We start from the raw sequence: 21,260 nt of genomic DNA, 5'->3' as shown, positions 1-21,260 counted from the left end.
AGGAATCTAGTAACCTTCGACTACAGATAAGACTCGCAGGAGCATCTTTGGTTTTCCCCATTTGTTTACAAGTGGATATGGGAGCTGCTGTCTATATAAAGGACATGGTAAAGTTCTAGTGCCCACAATTACTCTTTAACCTTCTTGCAAACTATGCTCCTTGCCATAAAAAAACAATACAACCAATTAACACTAGCAGGACTTCAAAAGCAGCAAATTCTAAGCAAGTTTCAGAATATACCACTCCATCCACATGGAATACTTCAGTTGGTCAAGAGTGCTTTAGCTTGGTCAAGAGTGCTTTAGCTAGAGGGAGGGAGGGAGGGAGGGAGGGAGGGAGGGAGGGAGGGAGGGATATTAGGTTCTAGACACTACAAACTGTCTTTCAAACTAGTTTCCCAAGTGACTAGGATTGCAGGAATGGAACTGATCAGCAGCAGAAGGGATGGTAACCTTACGGGCATTCTAGGTTTAAACGACACCTTAAGTTAGTCTACTACTTATAACGGGGGGCACGTTCAACAGGCTATAACTTTTTTGAAGCTCAACACTTATAACTTGCACTGTTTAAATGACAAACACCACTGCTGGCATGTCATGAGCACCATTACCACTATGATTAGCTAGTCTTCTCTGGATTTCTCCTTGAACTAGATGCATTTCATTTGTACCTTTGAACTTTAATTTGGTTGGCAACCATTGAAATATTTCCACAGAAGGAAGAGAGGTATTCACACTTCACCAATTTAAATCTTGCTACTGTTCCTGACAATTAAAAGGATAAGTTATAATTGCCATGAAAAATTCCACTTATCAATAGAAACCATTTTTTAAAAAATATTAAAGGACAGCTTCAAAAACAAAGAATCATCTGGAGGAGTAATATAAACATCAGGAGAGGCTCATTTAATGAAGAATTTTAATAAAATTCCCTATTTAAAATTGCCTGATCATATACCCGCCCATCATACTTCTCAAATGGCTATCAATGCCAAGATTATGGAGATTGAGTTTACTGGTTTAACCAAAGGCAATGGCATACCCAAGCTGAGGTTAGGGCCATTAATTATTAGAATATGTTAATACTGTACCAGATGCCTAAACAGTGGTAATTAAATTGAATTTTTTTTTCAGGCAATATATACTGTACTTCTAGAGGAAATCATGCATTGAAAAAAGCAATAGGAACATCAGAAGAGTATAATATTTAAAAGCTTGATTGAAATTTATTCAAGAGTTATGTTTTAAGAGTTATGTTTCACAAGTATAGCACTAAAATAGCATAGCCCCCATGAGCTTACTATATCAAGCAAGATTTTGAACTAAAAGGCCACCATACAGGTTCCAGAATACGAATATTAATCTTGGGTACCTAATATATATTAAATTTAATCTGACATAGGTTTGGGTGTTACATAAACAGCTTGTCTGATTCCAAGGCTTGAATACGGATAGATATTTCTACCCAAATATTGTACCGACCCAATTAAAACTTAATTATAATTACCTTATTAAACAATCATGAAGTGATCTAGGGGGATCCACAGATGACCTTTCCTCTTGGTAAGATATAGAATTTGTTACACTGGAGCAAGATCCTTCAACATGGAATATTCCAGTATCTTGACAAATCAGTTTATTCCCTCTACTTCCTGGGTTACACCAAGTTTCCCCAATATTGTGAGTAACGCCATAGTCATCTACACAAGGACTGAAAAAAACATTGAATTAAAGCGAGAACATTTAGCAATGCAAGGACAAGTACATCACTGTTCTATTTCCTGAGGATAAAGTTATTATAAAAAATTAGAATTTGTGGATTTAGGCTAAAGTCTGAAGATGGGCCTGCGAGGTCATTAACTGCATTCATCTTGTGGATTACACAATACCTAAAAGGTTTGTTAAAAAACTGATGGTATAATCTAGTCGATTCATTCAAGAATATATTTAACAGATTTCAGCATAGGTAAGGTACTGCAGGTTAATCAAAATACCAATAAAAATTTAAACTAAAATATGGGCCATAACTCCAAACTCTACTTTGAAAAAAAACCACTTTTAATATAGTAAAAATTATAGGTTTGACAATTTTGGTTTGTTAGAACAGTAATAGAAGACTAAAAACAGATTGCTTATTCCCCCTGCCACAACACTAGCTTTCCAGAATTTATCACAATACCTCCAGGTAACAGTATGGTAGCAAGTATAAAGTAGAAGTAAATTTACGATAAAAATTCAATAAAACTAGTTTAACTCGCCTGATGCTCATAATTACTTTAAAAGCTTTACTTCAATAAACATTTACTTCAACATGGAAATTTTTGGTTTTATTTTCAATAGAATTAGGACTAGATCTACTGAAAATAGACATTAAAGGAAATACAGTAACTATGAGGATAAACTAACATGCTGTCAGTGACAGTCTTTCACGGATTTAAATTTCATATCCTGCCGACATCACTAGCCAATGGGTAGGAGGGGGAAAACTTACATGAATATATTGAGTAAGAACAAAATTCTAAAACTTTGAACCATATTACTGTCACTGATTGGGTTACTGTCACTGATTGGAGTGACAGCAAACAATACATAACACATGTCCTCCAAAAATTTAAAACTTGTGTACCAAAGACACCATAAACTAATACTTTTACCATGAAAAAAAATACCTGTTCCATGACAGAAAGTTGTCCAGATTGTGATCCTAAATACCTCACTACCTATCACACAACTATACATTATAGGTAGTAGGTTGGTCATGGCTCCAACCACCCTTTGACATACTACAGCCAGCATTTTATTGGGACCTTTGACTGGACAGTACCACATTAGATCCATGTCGGGTTACCGCTTATTTTTTCTTTGCCTACACACCAAATTGTCTGGCTTATTCTTTCCCCTGTCCTCACACACTTTACCACAAAATTATTCTTCACTCAAGGTTAACTAGTGCATTAACTTATGTGGCTGCTTTCCTTTTAGTAAGGGTAGAAGAGAGTAGCTATGGTAAGCAGCTCATCTAGAATAACACCAAAACCAAACTATTGTTCTCCAAGTCTTGGGTAGTGTCATAGCCTCTGTACCATTGTCTTCCACTGTCTTCAGGTAGAATTCTCTTGCTTGAGTATACCGACTAATTAATTTCTGAAGTTTAGTTTATTAACCATTTTAAGGTTAGTATTAAAAAATTTATGAATACCTTTAAAATATCAGTTTCCTTAACAACCAAGAAATTAATTAAGTGCCTTGGCTCTTCATCTGCATAGCATTATCCTCATATTCCTCTTGGCCTATTAAATCTAAAGAGGACCCCAGGCTTTGCTTTTTGTTTTATTATTGACCAACCACTGTACATGTGCTAAGCATGAGACTCCTATCGGTCGTCTAGGTACTAGCTTCTGCATTGACATTGCTATGGTAAATGTGCGCGCTCTTGGCCGTGCCTATACTACCGATCACCACTGCCATCTGTTTAACTTGCTCATAAAACTTGAGATTCCTAGTATTGGTTTGCCCTGTTCTACAGGAATACTAAAATATGCCATGCCATTAATGTAGGTATGCATGGGTTGCTCAAGTTGCTTAATAGCATTTACTACAAGCCGAGGGATATTAGAATCCCGACTACCATCTGAATTTGGACTAAAAGCAAAACTGTTCACTGAAGCAATGGTTTAGCTAACTTCGGACCCTATTTCACTACAAAGAACAGGGCTTGTGGACATGCTTTAAACTAAAAAGTGCTGGATGCCTAAAAACCCCTTTCTGCCAAGGGCAATAGAACCACTGCAAAAATTTTAGAAATTAACCTAAGGCTTGAAACAGGACAGGTTAGAGTAGAATCACTTAGCCAAGGGTAAAAAGCTTTGGAAGCTCATAACCAATTTGCAAGTTAGTTCATAGCCAGCTCAGACCATCATAAACAATACCACTGTAATCAAAAAGCTTTAGTTAACTTGTACATTGACCAAATTTTCATCTGCCATTAAATGAAACTTCACAAGATCAATAATTAAGCGATTCATATTCCTCAGCTTATCTACATCACACTGACATCCCCGAGTGATTATGACCCCCTACAATAAATCATTAATATAACTGCCTGGCTCATGAGAATGCCACAATAGTCTTTATCCTGTCCTAGGCATAAATTAAATTATTATTTACTAGATATAAAGAACTTTTAACTGATAATGATTAGTAACAAGTTACCATGAATAAAGAAAAGTCACAAGCACTAAGCTAAAAAGCCATGAGTTTAAGGCAAGAGGCTAGCTGCGAGAGAGTGAGAGCACACCTCAACTTTACGACCAGCAGCGTTATGGGGAGGCAATGCATGAGTTCTTGCTACAGGCACAAGAGCTATGGTTGCCTAGCAACAAAACATTGTGCAATCAAACCCAATTTTCTTTAATTGGCTGGTCATAGAAAACATTACTAGCAGCTATCCATATAAATTACCGATGTATGTATGTGTAGGAATAAACTGGATACATACTGCTATATGAAAATGGGTCTAAGAACCACTATGATCAATTTTCTTAGTAAATACTTAAAACAGATGGTAGACCTACAGAGTGCAATTATGTAGGTGGCGGTGGCGTGGTGCAAGTGTGGTTTCTGGGGTCTTTGTTACGGCCCTTCCCTTTGATGAAGGAGTTATTTAATTGGATGACAGCCTGTGAATAATGGTTTTCACACGACCCCGACACGACACTCACGAGGTGCTCGCGCGAGGGTAGTAACCTCTGCATTCCATGCTTTTATTTTTCTCTGGTATATTTGGAAGATTTATATCAGAAAAGGTAGATAGAAGGACTTTTCACCGGGCGTCACAGGTCTCTCCCCAGAAATAGATTTTTCCTTCGTCAAAATCACTTTTTTATTCACTGAACATAACAGCAAGATTCCTTAGAATAGCTTTTAAAATTGGATAGTACATACCTCATACATTCTTTACCACAGCCAGCAACTAAACAGCAGATATTTCCAAGACCACAATCCAAGTCTGTATGACATTGGTCAAAGTATTGGATGCATACCCTGCCAAAGGAGTCTGGATCCGGACAAACACTGGAAATATAATTACTTTAAGAGTGTGTGTGCAAGAATTCTGTAATAAAATAAAAATACATGGCAAATACTATCACCAAAAGTTATACAATTTAAGCCTTCAACAACTAAAACTTTACAACTTTCAAAATATTTGATTGCTGTGGAATAATTTCCCAGATTAGCAAGATTGTGTAATGGAAAATTCACTAAAAATAGAAGAATTATTTTTGGTCTAAGAAAGGGCACCAGGGCTTTGGTCCATTCAACACTTAAACAATCTTCAAGAATTTTAAAAGATTATGGATTAATGTGAAACTTAATATGGGAAGCCGCTTTTAGATAACTCGCTACTGGTTGTCAATTGCTTTTGCCAGATTGCAATGGGAATTAAGGATATATTCACATTAAACTTGAGCATTAGTAGACTCAATGCCTTCAGTTATGCTAATAAAAAATAAGTAAAAAAAAAAAAATGCATGAAAGTAAATTGCAAATAAAAATATCCAAGTTATTATTTATGGTATAATTAATAAGAATAAATGGCAAGATGGGTTAGAAAAATATGACAACCATATTAGTGAATGCAACATTAAACTTTTACAAGATAATTTTTTGCATTAAAAGATACTTAACTATGTACTACTTTCAGCATATTAACCACTAAAATTGACAAACTGGGACGAAGCAGAATGTCACCTCTCCCCATTCCCTTCAATGGGCAATGTCGTATGAAACCTAGTAGGAACAAGTCTTCAAAGTCAATCATGCCTGGCGTAACGCTTAATATTGAGGACTCTTCAGAGACCCGAGAACTAACAACGTTCCATGGGGGAGGTCTCGCTTCAGACTGGGGACAAGTTTTTAACTCCATACGAGTAAAAAAAGTTCCAGCGATGAGAAAATGTCCATACCGTTCAGTCTAACGGCGAGGCTTAAGGTTAAGCAATAGCCTTTTACAGATGAGACAAAGGCGCATTTCCTCATGCAAATACACCAGGAACTCCACTTTTGCTGGAATAATGGCATCGAGAAAATGAGAGAGCAAGAGAGTCCTTCTACAACACCAACCAAGGAAGATTTCTGCAGGTATCCAGACATCCTGCTCTCAACTTTTTGCAAAAATCCCGAGGGTAGATTCCGGATAGTCTCCAGGCGTGAAGTTGTAGAGAAGCTACGGCTTTTTTAAAGATACTGGAATGTGAATATAGTGGCGTGGAGGGAGGTCTGAAACTTTCAGGAGTTGCAGAAGGTCCGGAAATTTTTCTGCACGACGCCACAGCGGAGCTATGAGTGTCATTGAGAGGTTGACCGATGTTCTGGCATTTTTGAGTACCCTCACAATCAGACAAAAAAGGCGTAAACATCTATGTCGTCCCACCGTTGTTGGAATGCATCTTTCAATTCCTGCCAGAGATGACTTTGTGTCTGGCACTAGGGGAGCAGTACAATGGGAGCCTGAAGTAAAGACTTGTTGGCTACTAGATGATCCAAAGACCAATCTTAACTTTATCAGAGATCCTCTTAGGTTGTCCGCGAGTACATTCATTTTGCCTGGAATGAGTGCCAACAGTGATAATAAATCTCGTCCCATCTTAACATCTCTACTGCTAGATGGGATAGGGACTGCCAAAAAAAAATTTACCACCTTGTTTGTTGATGTCAGCCCCTACTGTGATATCCCTCGTCACCACCACTGAGTGGTCCGCCAGGAAATGTAGGAACTGTTGGAGGGCCAGAAAGTGCCATTGAGATATTTATGTGGAGTTATTCTTTCGACTAACCAGAGGCCCAAGGTGGTGTGGTGCAGCACACAGGGCCCTCACCGTTTTTGTCTCTTTACCAAACATCAAATCTGGAGGACGATGAGAGGATCTACTCCCTTCCATAGATTCTCATCCCACACCCATTATCAGGATGTCCGGGGAGTCAAAGGGCCTAACGCCACCTGGACTTGGGTCGCGACTGTTGGGAACTAGACTGACCAGAGACATGTACCCGAGGAGACTTTGGCACAGATCTTTTCGTCTGAGAAAGGGTCTTGCAACCTTGCTCCGCCTCATTATTCTGTCGTCTAATGGGAAGGTTTTGTGGAGCAGTTATAATGCCTAGGTATACCAGTCTCTTGTGTAAGAAGCAGGGAGGACCGAGGTTTACCATGATCCCCAGATCTTGGCAAAACCTCAGAAGTCTGTGTTCAAGAAGGGTTGATACCGAGTCTGCTAGGATTAGCCAGTTTTCCAAACAACGGAGGAGACTGATACCAATTCTGTGTGCCCAAGATGACACTAGGGCAAATACTCTGGTGAAGACTGCTGTGAAAAGACCGAAGTACAGCACCTTTAACTTTATGCCTGTTGTCTACGCTGCATCTTAACTTCTTGACCGATGGCTTGGGATCTGGAAGTATGTGTCCTTTAGGTCCAGTGTGCACATGAAGTCCTGTGGTCTTACCACTTGTCCGAGTGTGCAGTCTCCATACTGAACGGTGTAAGCATGACAAACCTGTTCATAGCATCGAGGTCTAATTGGTGTCTAGCCTCCAAACACCTTTTTCACAAGAGTCTGAAGACCCATGGAGACTAGTCTAGGACTACAGAGAGAGCACCCTTCAACAGTGTCTGGACTTTAGCCCAGAGGGATAGCCCCTTTGCTTATCCCATTGCAAAGGAGTCAATTGACACTTTATTCCTGATCAGGGTAGGGAGAGATTTGAATGGGATGCAATACCCTGAACCTATCATGGAGGCTGTCCAGGGTTCAGCCAGAGTTGCTTTCACCTGTCCCAGCAACTTTGCAGGTATACCCCCACTGGTGGACAAGCAGGGAGGGGGAGGCCTATCCTAGTGTTTGGAGCCACGGGTGCTCCCTCTAGGATATTTTCCTCCCCTGGAGGACTGTACCATAACTTTCAAGTTATGATTGTTTAAATAAATTTTACTTTTAAACATTCTCATCCTGCCTTTATAAAATGTGTTATCCCTTTGCTTCAGGAATGCACACAGGGTCTGATAACCCAAAGCAATATGTTTTAGTGCTTAAGTATAAAAACTTAAGCAAGCATTTCAGCAACTGCTTATGAACATACCTTTACAGCAGTTTCAGTCTTCCCTCCACTAATCTCAGGAAGGATTCTAGTCCATCAGTATTCAGAATTTGCTGTCTCCACTAGATAAAAGAGATCCATTGTAGCTGCTCTTTAAGAAGCTAGTGCCTAAAACGCTATTAATTCCACTAAAGCCTTTTGCAGTTTTGAAAATTTGTCACTGATGAATGAAAAGAATTTACTGAAATCTAAGACATTACAATGGTTTTATGTACCCCAAAATGTCCCAAACCAGTTTAGAATTTATTCTTTGCAGCTTGCTGATCTTTGATTGAAGTTTTTAGGCTCTGATATATTTTAAAGACAAATTACCTATTGCAATTTCCCTGACACTTAAATCTTCTGTAATGGTGCCAGAGCGTAGCAGATAGCCCCACAAGCATGAGGTGCCATGTCTGGGAAATATACTAGCATAGTTATAAAGATATTGGAAGATCATAAAAGAATGGCACTGCTCTAATAGAGAAAATATGACCCTCCAATACAAAATTTATATGTAATTAAGAATCCGGAAAGAGTATGATCTATTGAAAAAAAAAAAAATCTAACAAAAATTCAAACACCTTTAAATATAATTTGTTAAGTACCTACCTTTTCTTCTCTCCACAATCCCACTGAGGACAACATCCATAAACTTTAGCAATGCAGTTTGGGTGGGATGGCATGGGACACTTCCACTTCCCAGGCTGACATTTTATTAGGCCATTTATACACCAACATTGCTGACAAGTGGAGCTTACAAACCATTCTTCATGCTCATGTCTGTATATTCCAAAATCATCGATACAAATTGACTTTCCTAAATGACTGCAGGCGAGCCCTGAAATAAGGTTTCTTGAATTATATGGTGTACAAGCACTTCTGTATTGGGATTAAAAAATTTATAAGCTAAAACTACCAGTACTCAAAGTTACCCACCGTACATATCTGGATTAAAATGAGTCTGCACTATTACTCCGGTTACATATGGCAGTGCGGTAGAAGTCTTCGCTACACAAACCAATTTTTTACATTCTTGTGGATGGTATTCTACTACACTGCCAAATTTAAAGTTTGCTGAATTGTAAAAACATCCTGCCAAAAGAAAATACCATGAAAATTTTGGTTATAAAACTAAAAATACATAAACAGTAACATCAAATAAAGGATGTAATAAAGGGTATAATACAGGATTGCATTTAGAGTACAAAGTATTTTCTACTTAAAATTGCCACTGTTACTGCTACTGCACTCTTAGAAAGCAGCAACTAAAAGTAGGTTGATCAATGGATGGAAAGTCCAACCAGCAAGACAAGTAAAATGGGTCGGACTCAATGAGGCTGGGAAGGAAATTCAGTTGCATCACAAATAGCTAATAACTTACTACAATACAATTAAATATTTTCAGATATTTAAATTCTTTGCTATGAGATTTTGGTAGTTGTACTTGTTCAGACTTTTCAAATCTTTCTCCCTAGGATTAAAGTTGGCAAGGGGCACAGAAGTGGCACAACAGTCAAAAACAATAATATTGGGCTATATAGCCTTTGTTCTCTACATTCGAGTTTCTGGTAATCTGGTGGGGCATGCTAGGCCATGCAGTACTTGATTGCAACAGGAGGAAAACCCTTTAGTTACACTAACAAAAAAGTTTTAAGTTTTTACTGGAAGTGGGAAGGGGACATAAAATAGGATAAAGAAAACGCAGACAAGGGGCAAAAGGAACACTGTACATACCCAAGAAATTACTAAAATACATAGCATGAGGAGCACCATCCCCTACACATCCCAAAAAGGGAAACTTACCCTGACAGCTCACATAGTACTTTGATTTGACATTTATTTTTTAAGATACCTAGCATGTTAAGAATGCAATTATTTAAAGGGCATCGCAACAGTAGCAAGCGTACTCTGCAGTATTAAGCATAGTCCTAAGTCCAAGCCAATATTTGATACATCCAGAATTTGAGCCCTAAGGGCCCACTGTGCCATTTAGCACCAAGACTAGGCTAAGTTTCCTAGAATTAGCTTGACAACCACTTTCATCCATCACTGAAATTTACAATAATCAATTTTAATGAGTTTATTTAATCAACAGAACTGCAGTGCACTAATGTTCCTACCTTTGGACCAGAATTTATCACATAATGGACAGCAACCATGGTCATAACAGCACCTTTGGAAAGCTACTGATAAAAATTCGTAACTGCAGCATTCCCAGGCAGAAGAACAATCTTCTCTTAAAGCTTCAGAAGGTCCTGCAAGTTAATACCAATATTTGACCAAATTGAAAAAAATTTCATTAATTTTACAAATTTAAAATCTCAAAAATTTCAAATTAAAAGCCTTTAATCAAATTTGTTTAAAAAACTGATATCAAAGTTGCTGTACAAGGGCTTATGCAACAGCAAGTACAGTACACTGAAATTATCCTAACCACAAATTATAGAATGTTGTACTTGCTGGATTGCTCAACTTTTCGTCTAAGTTATAAATTAGCATTTGCCTTAAAACTAAAATTTATTTTCTTAACTTCCAGTAGACTTAAGCCTCTAGAAAATGAGAATCTAGCAATTAAACTACCATAGCAACAACTTGGGCAAACTATATAGAGTTTCAGCATCGTAGCTGAAAGTTCCCTATCCTCTGTACCACTTCGCATTCCAGAAGGTGGGCAAGTAATTGATATTAATTCAAGCTAAGCTATACCCTTATAGAAAAATCAAGATGCTATGAGTGCAAGGGCTCCAGTTAAAAATAGCCCAGTGAGGAACGGAAACAAGTTAATAAACTACAATGAAAGTTATAAACCAAAAAATAATTTATGATTAGTAATAATGTTAAATTAGACCTTCCACATACTGTGCAAGCCTAAAGCAGCAAGATGTTGAACAAAGGATCTTTATTTATGATTAAATTATGAGGCTTTCTGGCATCAAACCAATCTGTAAAATATAATCTTAGGCTTTTATAATTATACAGTGTTCTATACAAAAATCTTTGCAAAGCAAATCTATACTGTTTAAAATATGACAATATTGCAGACTTTACCAAAGTCTAGGCTATTCACCGAGGACAAACTAACCCAGCCTACATGTGAAAACCATTAAGACCCAAAGGGAAAAAAAGCTTTTATATATACTACACCAAAAATAATGCTTTTGATATACCATAACTAACACTACAACTAAAATGATCGAAAGGTTAGAGAAAGATAAGATTGCCGAGAACGTAACCACAATTCTGTTAACATTTTGTCAGTTGGACTGTTAAAAGTTTTTCATTGTGGAATTTTTCTTTAAATAGGATATTTATTATGAAATTATGATAAGATGCAAGGCAAATATTTTGTAGTATTTACCATCAAGCACCATATTTAGGGCTAAAAATATACTCGAGACAATAGATTTGAAACAATTTGTAGTGCTCTACTTGTTTTTAACAGCTTCGCACTTACAGAAAATCATTTTTGAGAAAAAGCAACCCCATAAATGAGGAATCTCGTAATTCGAACACCCATAATTCGGGACCGTACTGTAAACATCACAAGATATAACAAAACTGCATGTAATAGTAGTATACAATAGTGTAGTGTTATGTACCTAACATTTTACATGTTTAATACTTTACTGCATACTAAATTCACTTCAAACCGGAAAATAAAATAATCCTTACCTGGGAGCACACGGGCACTAATAAAATTTCCAAGTAACACTAGTAACAACGTTCCAAGTAGCTCCATTTTCATTTGTTAAACCATGTACCTGTTGAATAGTAACCTATATAAATATAAATTTTCATTTGTAATACCAAACAAAAAGTTTATGCAAAGTGCTGATACACTACCTCATAATCATTAAAAATTTGATTAAAAAGTTAATTGGTTTTATACCCTAGTGTCAACAGATTTCATACAGTTACATCAACAATACTAACAGTTGTCAATGCCAAAAACCTATAAAAATAAAACTAATTCAAGAGAAAAGTACACTAAAGATATTTCAAAATGCAGGACGTACCCAAAAATTTCTGAATTAAAGTAACTGATTTTGAGCGAAGTGAAAAATCTTGTTTTGGGCGAGAGCCATGTCGTCCTGATGGAAAGTTCCTTCAGTAGCTTTTTAAGGGTATACATGACTACAGTAGATATTCCCAGGGAATTAAACTAAAGGTTTCACAGAATACCCTTAAGGTTTCGCTTTAGGATATTTTATAATAACGGGACGTATGCTTGACACGCCACATAGCTATCTGCACCCCACATAGCGTTTACGCTTCGAGGGGGAAGTGTGGCAAGTTATGGGAGGAGCCGCTACCAAGTTCTCCGCCTTCGTTACTGTTACGGTACTCGGCGAAGTCATAACCGGTCGCCATGTTGGCCGCCATCTTGGTTGACATCACCGTTGCGCGCCATCCTCATTCCTTCCAGCGTTTATGCCAGCCTTCATGATACAATCAGATTGGGAGGGGCCTGCCAAGGCCGGAATAGAGAACAAGGGCGGGTCCATCAGGACAACATGGCTATCTCCCCCAAAAATAGATTTGGGAGGGGCCTGCCAAGGCCGGAATAAAGAAGGGCGGGTCCATCAGGACAACATGGCTATCTCCCCCAAAAATAGATTTCTTGCTTCGCTCAAAATCGGTTTTTTAGGCTCAAGCCATGTCGTCCTGATGGAAGTCTACCAGAGAATTAATGTATCATGGATTTTTCCCTTTGGTAGTGCCTTCGACTTCTAAACAATATTCCTATGGTCTGACGACCACAGAGACCTGTGACATTTCCGTTACATGTCACTTCAGATAGGCATAAGTCCATGTTCACTTTGAGGATAGAGCACAAGGCTACAACTCTCCCACCCCTTAATAGACTAGTACTAACCCTTCGTAAAGTATAATAATTTAACCAAGTCACAGGTGTAAGGAAACGTGTTCGCTTGCTAGAACAGAAACAATGGGAATGTTAATGGCTAATGGGACTTAAATAAAGTCACAAAATACATTCCCACGGGAATAACGTACAAGGCAAAACACACTTGCCAGACATAGGATCAATGAGAAATTGAGAATTTTTATCTGTAAGCAAAGCGAGCTACAGCAGAACCAAAGCCAATGTGTTAATTTAGTGTATCAAAACAGGTAAACACACTTAATTAGGTATTTTTATTATGATTAACAATGCTCCATAGAACTTATTACAATGGCTTCATGATAACTGGTGGATCCAGTTAAAAATTTTAGTTTCAAATATACAATTAGCCTAGTAAACCATGTACTTTTAGAACTAAGCAATGGACTATACCTAGTGAAATCTATAGATTTTCATAACTACATTACTGAACTCTACAAGAGGAGCAACAGATTATAAAACAATACACAGGATAAGTCTCTATAAAAGGTGTCACACCCCAAAAGGAAAACTTCATTAATTGCACTATTACTTTAATTAACAGCTTAAATATGTACAAGAACCCATCAAGTTATCAGAACTTTGTTCAAAATATCTAAGAATTGCTAAGAATTGCTACACATGCAGCCAACAAATAACTTTATACGAGAATAGTAAGATCGTTTAAAGATTTTGGAGCCAAGATCTATCCACTGTAGGTTCTGTATCGCAAACATGCAGCCCCAAGGCTATACAATAAACTCCAACTAGACATCCGAAAGAAATATTAAGGCTTTCAAGAAGACTTATTCCAAGCGTTTCTATTTTGTGGATTTGACAAGACTCACTATATGCGGTGTGAAATTTAAAATACTTGAAATTGTAAACAAACTAAAAGCAAAGGTCCTGTAGCTAGTACAGTAGTTGAGCATTAGGCCTACAATAGCAGGCAAAATCAAAGAACATTTCCACGAGAAAAAAATTCCTACTGTAAATAGTGCTTTCAATGAATTTTACCCTTATTTCTGCAGCAAATAAACTGTTCAACTACACTACCACCTTCCTGACAGAAAAGTGGGAACTTGGGACTTTGGTGGGCGAGCAAACAGCAGAGAAAAAAATCAACAGATTTGTAAATTACCCCACAACCTAACAAACTGACCTAACCTAGTAGTTTCCCCAAGTCTCAGACCTGGGCATAAGGGGCAAGCCTCCGGACCTCCTTTCCCTTGTCAAACTTAACCACCAGGTCACAGAAATAGCTGGAGGGGGGGGGGGGGGGCCACCGCCTTGTGCAGTTCACAAAATCTAAAGTACATTACAATTAATTTCTTACCTTATGATTGGTACTAGCTTATCTTTGTCTAGGCAATCTTTACAGTTGAGTTACAGTAGATGTGATTTTCTTCCCTAAAAGCTAACTCTATTGAACTTTGGAACTTTGAGGGATAGAGATCTTAAAAAATGGCTCACTACACTAGTGTACCGTACCGCAAATCTGCCGTGAAATTTGGAAATAGCATCCATATAGCCATGATGGCAGCCATTACACTTACGTTGGGTTCCATAAGGCACACCCAACAGCTGCAAAGGAACCGAGGAGTTTTCTTAAGATGGTAGTGTTGCAGAACTGCCTACATCACTAACATATAACATTACCAAATCTGGCAAACTTTGTCATGTGGGACGTACGAGGAGCAGCTCAGTACTTACAAATGAATCAACATTAGTAATTCTATTGGAAATAAGCAAGTGGAAGGATGGCTTGTGTGCAGGATGTATATCTAGTTATTGCGCAACAAGCTATGCACAAAAGCACGAACAGCAGCAGTTCTGTCTGGTTTATAAAATTTACACAAGTGACAAATATGAGGGAAAGAATAGTGTAATTTTAACTGGATTCATTATGTATCCTAGAGAACAATGATAAAAGGTAAAGTTTTACCAATATGGATTTGCCTGTAAACTTTCCCCACCCAAAACCCCCAATGCCCACTGGGTAGCCCCATTGCCGTAGGATACAGTTTATTAGGGTATATCTTTTTAACTTCATGACAAAAGTAACATTCAAAAAACCAGTATCTGTATAACGCCATAAGGTATATTTTTAGAAAATATGAGAACATTTCTAAGAAAGCTTACTACAGTAAGTGCGCGCTTCAGCAAATTTTATCAAATTTCAACTGCAAATAAGCAGTTCTACCATTATGGAGGGCTCCCTAGCCATAGAACAGATGGGAACCTGGGATTTTAGATGTGCAAAAACTGGACAAAACATTACTGATCACAGATTTGTAAATGGGTACAGAACCTGCCAATCCCATCTAACCTAATAGTTCACAGGTCACTACTACCCAGTGCCCCAGACCCCTGTTCCAAAGTCACAAGTTATTTTTCAACACTATTTTCAAAAGGGTGCAGCACCTAACAAACCTAACCTAATCTAGTAGTTCCCAGGTTGCAAACCATAGCCAGGGGGCCACCCTTCCCAGGTCACAACCACTAGCCGAGGCGCAAGCTCCCCGGACCCCACTTACCAAGTCACAAAGTAATTCACAAATCCTTACATTATGTTAAGGCAAATCAAATAATCCCTTATCCTATGATTGGCACCTATGGCTTTTTCGTCTTTGCAATCTTTACCGAAGAATTGTAAAGTTTCTCATTTCTATAATCCCAAATTTTGATACGTTGTACTTCCTTCATCCTTTCATCACTAAGGCGTTCAAGTTTAGCCGATCCTACAAACGGCTCCAAAGCACTCGCAACACTTATCTTCAAGATTTAAATAATGCCTGAGCATATTCAACCACTAGTTCCATAACACCATAGAAAAATAAAATTCTTCATAACATTGCATAGCACACATTCCGTAGGAATTGGGATTTGACAAAATTATTGCCAAAAGGGCCAGCCACGGTCTCTGCCAGAGCTACAACAAAGCTAAAGACTGGTTTTCCTTAATTATTCAACGTATTCAGTCAAATATCGATATTAGTGGATGTTCAAGTAACTATTGCTCTGCTGAAATCCAAGTAAATTGGTTTAACATGTAGTTTGTATTAGGTTGTGAAACCATTACGTCAATTATATCTATCATCTCTGCCAACAAACTAGTTGAACTAATTGTGCTTGCGTAAACGAGAAGGGGCTCATTTAAAGTAAAAATTGCCGTAAAGGAGGAAACTTCTCTACGGACTCCTCACTGAACAACTACAAACTCACATCGTCAACAGTCAACCTAATAAGTTCGTGATGCCAGCGTACATGAACAGAAGTTCATGTCAGCGTACATTTGATATATTCAAAATACATACTAAACTAAAAATCTAGAAATTTCTCTAAAGTCCATAAAATATACAATTCACATGTGATACTTAAGTATCACCCCATTTCTAAACTAATATATGTTTTGAATATACAGTAAATCAAATGTATGCGGTCATCACAAAATTCTGTTTGTGTTAGAGAGTATCGACTGTCAATACCTGGTAGTTCGCTAGAAAACCGAGCTAATTATTTTATAACCCCTCCACCATGGCTCAATATTTTACCATTTTCAGTTTTCCCAGCATTAAAATAACCTCTTAATAACTATACAAGAGGAGAGCTGCATCACTGCACAAATTGGGAGTAAATGGAGATTTCCATGGCCTTTTAAAAAAATGCCCATGACGTATTTGGGCTTACAGTATCTTACTATAATGAGAGAGAATAGAAGGTAATTTTCGAGAAAAAAAAAACTTTCTAGATAAAGGGTTCGCCCATTTTTTTATCAGTAAAGTTTGTCCCATGTTTTCCTATTAAAGCTTTTACCATGCTTTATAATACCTAAAGGCAGCCCCCGTAGTAAATAATTCCATCACTAATGCATGAATTTATGCCAAGAATCCAATAAAAATGCTCTTCAAAACGCCACAATACAAAAGTTTTGAGCTGTTCTATAATTTTACCTAATGAAGCTTTGTCAAGTATAACTTTTACTGTTCATTGGGAATTAGATAAACTAAGTAAGAACTTTAATTGTTAAAAATACTCTCTAAACCCCAATATCAGATAATATCACAAGAAGAAAACAGGTAAATGTCTAGAAGGCCGCACCCGTTTTTTAAATATTAACGACGAAAAACGGCAAAAAACAGCCAGATTATTGTTGCACGAAAAGAGGGAAACAATCGTATTTGCAAGAGTGCACCATTTCCCTAACTATAAATCTAACCAAGCCTACTAAAATTCCTCACCTTATTTATATTACCGAACGCGTGAATATAACACAAAACTTCAAAGTACATCACCATTGAGGGTTCACATGCGATATGAAATATAGCTTTTGTATTTCACCTAACTTCACAACTTCATTTGCTTTCCAAAACACACAAGCCGATATACTTTACACTAGAAATTGGACTTCTAGAACAAATTCAGAAATACACAACTTCTCGAAGAACTATTTAACAAAAACGGAAATCACTTAACATACATATACATACCTTTGCAATAAAAATATTAAAACTATACACAGACGATAGAAGTGGCTCCCAAGAATAAATAAGTTATACGAAATGCACAGGCAACAGAGATTTAACATTAGGTGTGGCCATTAGCGAATGTTCTCTTTCCAAGGATGCAGCAGTAACGAAAAGCATAAACCTGCCAAGGATCAAGCAGAAGCAATACAGTGGAGCCATCTGTTGGAAAAGTCTTACATACACGACACGAGAGAGAGAGAGAGAGAGAGAGAGAGAGAGAGAGAGAGAGAGAGAGAGAGAGAGCTGATATTTTATCCTCGGGGTATTTTAAATGCAATTAGACATTATGAATGATTCGGAATATTCCTACATACATACATACATACATACACGCGCACACACGCGCGCGCGCACACACACATACACACACACGCGCGCGCGCGCACACACACACACACACACATATATATATATATATATATATATATATATATATATATATATATATATATATATATATATATATATATATATGTGTGTGTATATATATATATATATATATATATATATATATATATATATATATATATATATGTGTGTGTGTGTGTGTGTGTATATATATATATATATATATATATATATATATATATATATATATATATATATATATATATATGTGTGTGTGTGTGTGTGTATATATATATATATATATATATATATATATATATATATATATATATATATATATATATATATATATATCAAAACACTAGAGATGGAAAGCCACCGGACTATCATTAAAAAAAACTAAAGAGAAACCCTTGGATACGGTGGTATAACTGTTGAGATGATATTGGGCGAAAATGAAGTGACTCCCAGAATACTTACAAGATTCTTTTGTAGAATGTGGCATGAAGTGGCAAAACCTAATGAATGGGAGATAGGAGTGTTGATGAAAATGGCAAAAAAAAGGAGATAGGACTGACTGCAATAATTACAGAGACATCACCATTACGTCAGTTGTGAAAATATACAGTATGCTCATTCTAACAAGACGAGAGAGACACATAGATGAAAATCTGAGAGATGAACAAGGTGGAAGTTTTGTACTGGCCAAATTTTAATTTTAAGATATGTGGTACAGCAATGTGTAGAATAAAGAAATACCCCTTTGATGGCATTTGCGGACTATGAAAAAGCCTTTGATAGTGTGCATCGGCCAATTTGTGGAGAGTCCTGCGTTATTATGGAGTTCCTTTTAAAAATGTAAATTTGATTAAGTCTCTTCATGAACATAGCAAGCGCAAAGTGAAAGTTAGTAGAGTCCTATCTAATGAATTTCCAGTTAACAGGGGAGTACTCGAAGGGAATGTGTTGTCACCTATGTTGTTCGTCCTCCTCGTGGATTTTGTAATACATAGAACAGGTGGGAATAGTGGAGAAGCATTGGACTAAATTGGTAATATGAAATTAGCTAACCTAGAGTATGCTGATGACACTGTCCTTATTAGTAGAACACCACAGGACTTTCAAAGCTTGCTTATCAGAATGCATGAAATATCTCATGAGGTTGGACTCAAGATAAATAGAAGGAAGACAGAAATTATGATATATACAATGGGAGATGAAATATCATTGGAAGGGGAGAGGTGGAATCATTTAAATATTTAGGAACTATAATCTCGAATACAGGATATTTTAAATTTGAGTAGAATGAAAGATTGGAATAAAAGCAAATCAGACAATGGCTAAGTTGAGCAAAATTTGGAAATCAAATCGCCTCAAATTACATATAAAAATTGGGCTATATATCAGCTTAGTGAGATCGGGGTTATTGTATGGACATGAGTCGTGGTATGACAATGAAACAATTTCCAATAGATTTAGGAGATTTGAGAACAAAGCCCCCAGAAGGATATTTAGAGTTAAATGGCTGGAGAGGATTAGAAATGAAACTATAAGAGAGATTACTTGAGTGTCATATATGGATGATATCATGCTGAGGGGTAGATTGAGATGGTTTTGGCATGCTCTTCACTCCCCAAGAGAGATTACTTCACCAAACTTTCAACTGGGCTCCACAAGGCACTACAATAGTTGGAAAACCCAGGTGTACATGGTTAAGGACTATGAAGCGTGAAGTAGGAGGTGATGAATGGAGAAGTATTGAATTAAAAGCTCAAGATAGAGACGACTGGCCAAATTTAACCGAGGCCCTTTTCGTCAATAGGCGTAGGAGGAGGAGCTGATGATGATGATTATAAATATATATATATATATATATATATATATATATATATATATATATATATATATATGTATATATATATATATATATATATATATATATATTATATATCATATTATATTATACATAAATATATATATATATATATATGTATATATAATCTCCCTAAAAAATTACCCTAAAGTCATACTAGGACAATTTTCTGTCTCATGTTGAGGAGAAAATCACTCGGAAAAAAACCTATTTAACAGTTATAAGCCAATAAATGAAAAAAAAATTACATGTAGAGTATACGGCGCACTTAGTATATCAAGTTGTTATGCTAATTAAAAAACGAATCTTCGTTGGAATAGAACCTAGCAATTAGGGTAATTTTGTATATTATTCCATATGAGATAGTGTTTGTTAAGTATACTTTAGTTAGGGCTTCCTTTGAAAACTAGTTTTCTATGAATTAATAAAATGTTAATAGAAAACGACATAATACGATAAACTATAATAAAATAAATAATTTACCTATATCATAATACACACACACACACACACACACACACACACACACACACACACACACATACATACATACATATATACATATATATATATATATATATATATATATATATATATATATATATATATATATATATATACCAATAAAGGGGCATTTTAAAAACCTTGATTTTTTTTTGTGAGCAATACAGGGTAGGGCACTTCCCTGTTATTGCCCCAACACTAATTTCCGATATAACCCCAATACTATTTTTTTTAGGTTAGGCTAAAAAATAGTATTGGGGTTATATCGGAAATTAGTGTTGGGGCAATAAAATTAAAGTACCCAACACAGTATCATCAAGTCTATAGAGTACTACTCTGTTTATGAGATTTCCATCTACATAATTTACCCTCATAGTTTAAAACCAAAGTCAAATGGCATAGTTTAATTATCATCTAAAACATTAGATATTTCTCATATGTAGGCTAAGCTATAAATTTGACGAAATTAAAAGGATGCCATTAAAGATTTAGAGACAAAATCGGAACTGAAAAACAAATTATATATATTATAAAACGTCATTAAAAAGATAGTAAGCTTAGAAAACCGATGGCTTCAACCTCACCAATATTGAGAATGAATTTATAGCAAAGAATCAACTTTTTTTTTCTTTTTTTGTAAACTCATCAAGCAGCCCTAACGGTATTTCATTATAGTCAATGTGTAGCCTACAAATTGTAATTAGTTACATAAAAAAATTGTCCAAAGATATCATTTTTTTGTTACTACAATCTGCTGTCAGATGCCAGGAAATTGCATCTACGGGTGTTTTCTCGAATAAAAAATTCTGGGGGGAGACCATCAGGCCTACCCCCCCCCCAACAAAGGATTCTCTGATACATGTATCAAGGCACACTTTATAGAGGATTTCTATCTATAATTGGGCTTATGATTAGCAAACAACGTATTTGCTGTTGACATGAATATATCTTGGTTAAATTTGGGGTTCCAACTATTTGCTTTTA

The 21,260-nt window shown here is 36.5% G+C and overlaps 1 protein-coding gene across 2 annotated transcripts in view; it reads right to left on the bottom strand.

Annotated features, from left to right (window-relative positions):
- LOC137619579 (lactoperoxidase-like) overlaps window positions 1–17,652 on the bottom strand; it is a 54,624-nt gene extending 36,972 nt beyond the window's left edge. For both annotated transcript variants that reach the window (XM_068349733.1, XM_068349734.1), the window contains exons 1-7: window positions 17,513–17,652; window positions 11,813–11,901; window positions 10,261–10,395; window positions 9,077–9,232; window positions 8,750–8,978; window positions 4,945–5,073; window positions 1,508–1,711 (exon numbers count right to left, since the gene is read on the bottom strand). In XM_068349733.1, the coding sequence (XP_068205834.1) occupies window positions 1,508–1,711; window positions 4,945–5,073; window positions 8,750–8,978; window positions 9,077–9,232; window positions 10,261–10,395; window positions 11,813–11,885 (926 nt within the window). In that variant the 5' untranslated portion in view covers window positions 11,886–11,901; window positions 17,513–17,652. The remainder of the gene's footprint in view (window positions 1–1,507; window positions 1,712–4,944; window positions 5,074–8,749; window positions 8,979–9,076; window positions 9,233–10,260; window positions 10,396–11,812; window positions 11,902–17,512) is intronic.
- Between the last annotated feature and the right edge of the window lie 3,608 nt (window positions 17,653–21,260).

Source organism: Palaemon carinicauda, chromosome 26 (assembly GCF_036898095.1).
Source record: "Palaemon carinicauda isolate YSFRI2023 chromosome 26, ASM3689809v2, whole genome shotgun sequence".
Classification (NCBI taxonomy): domain Eukaryota; kingdom Metazoa; phylum Arthropoda; class Malacostraca; order Decapoda; family Palaemonidae; genus Palaemon; species Palaemon carinicauda.
This window is presented reverse-complemented; position numbering and strand designations above follow the sequence as displayed.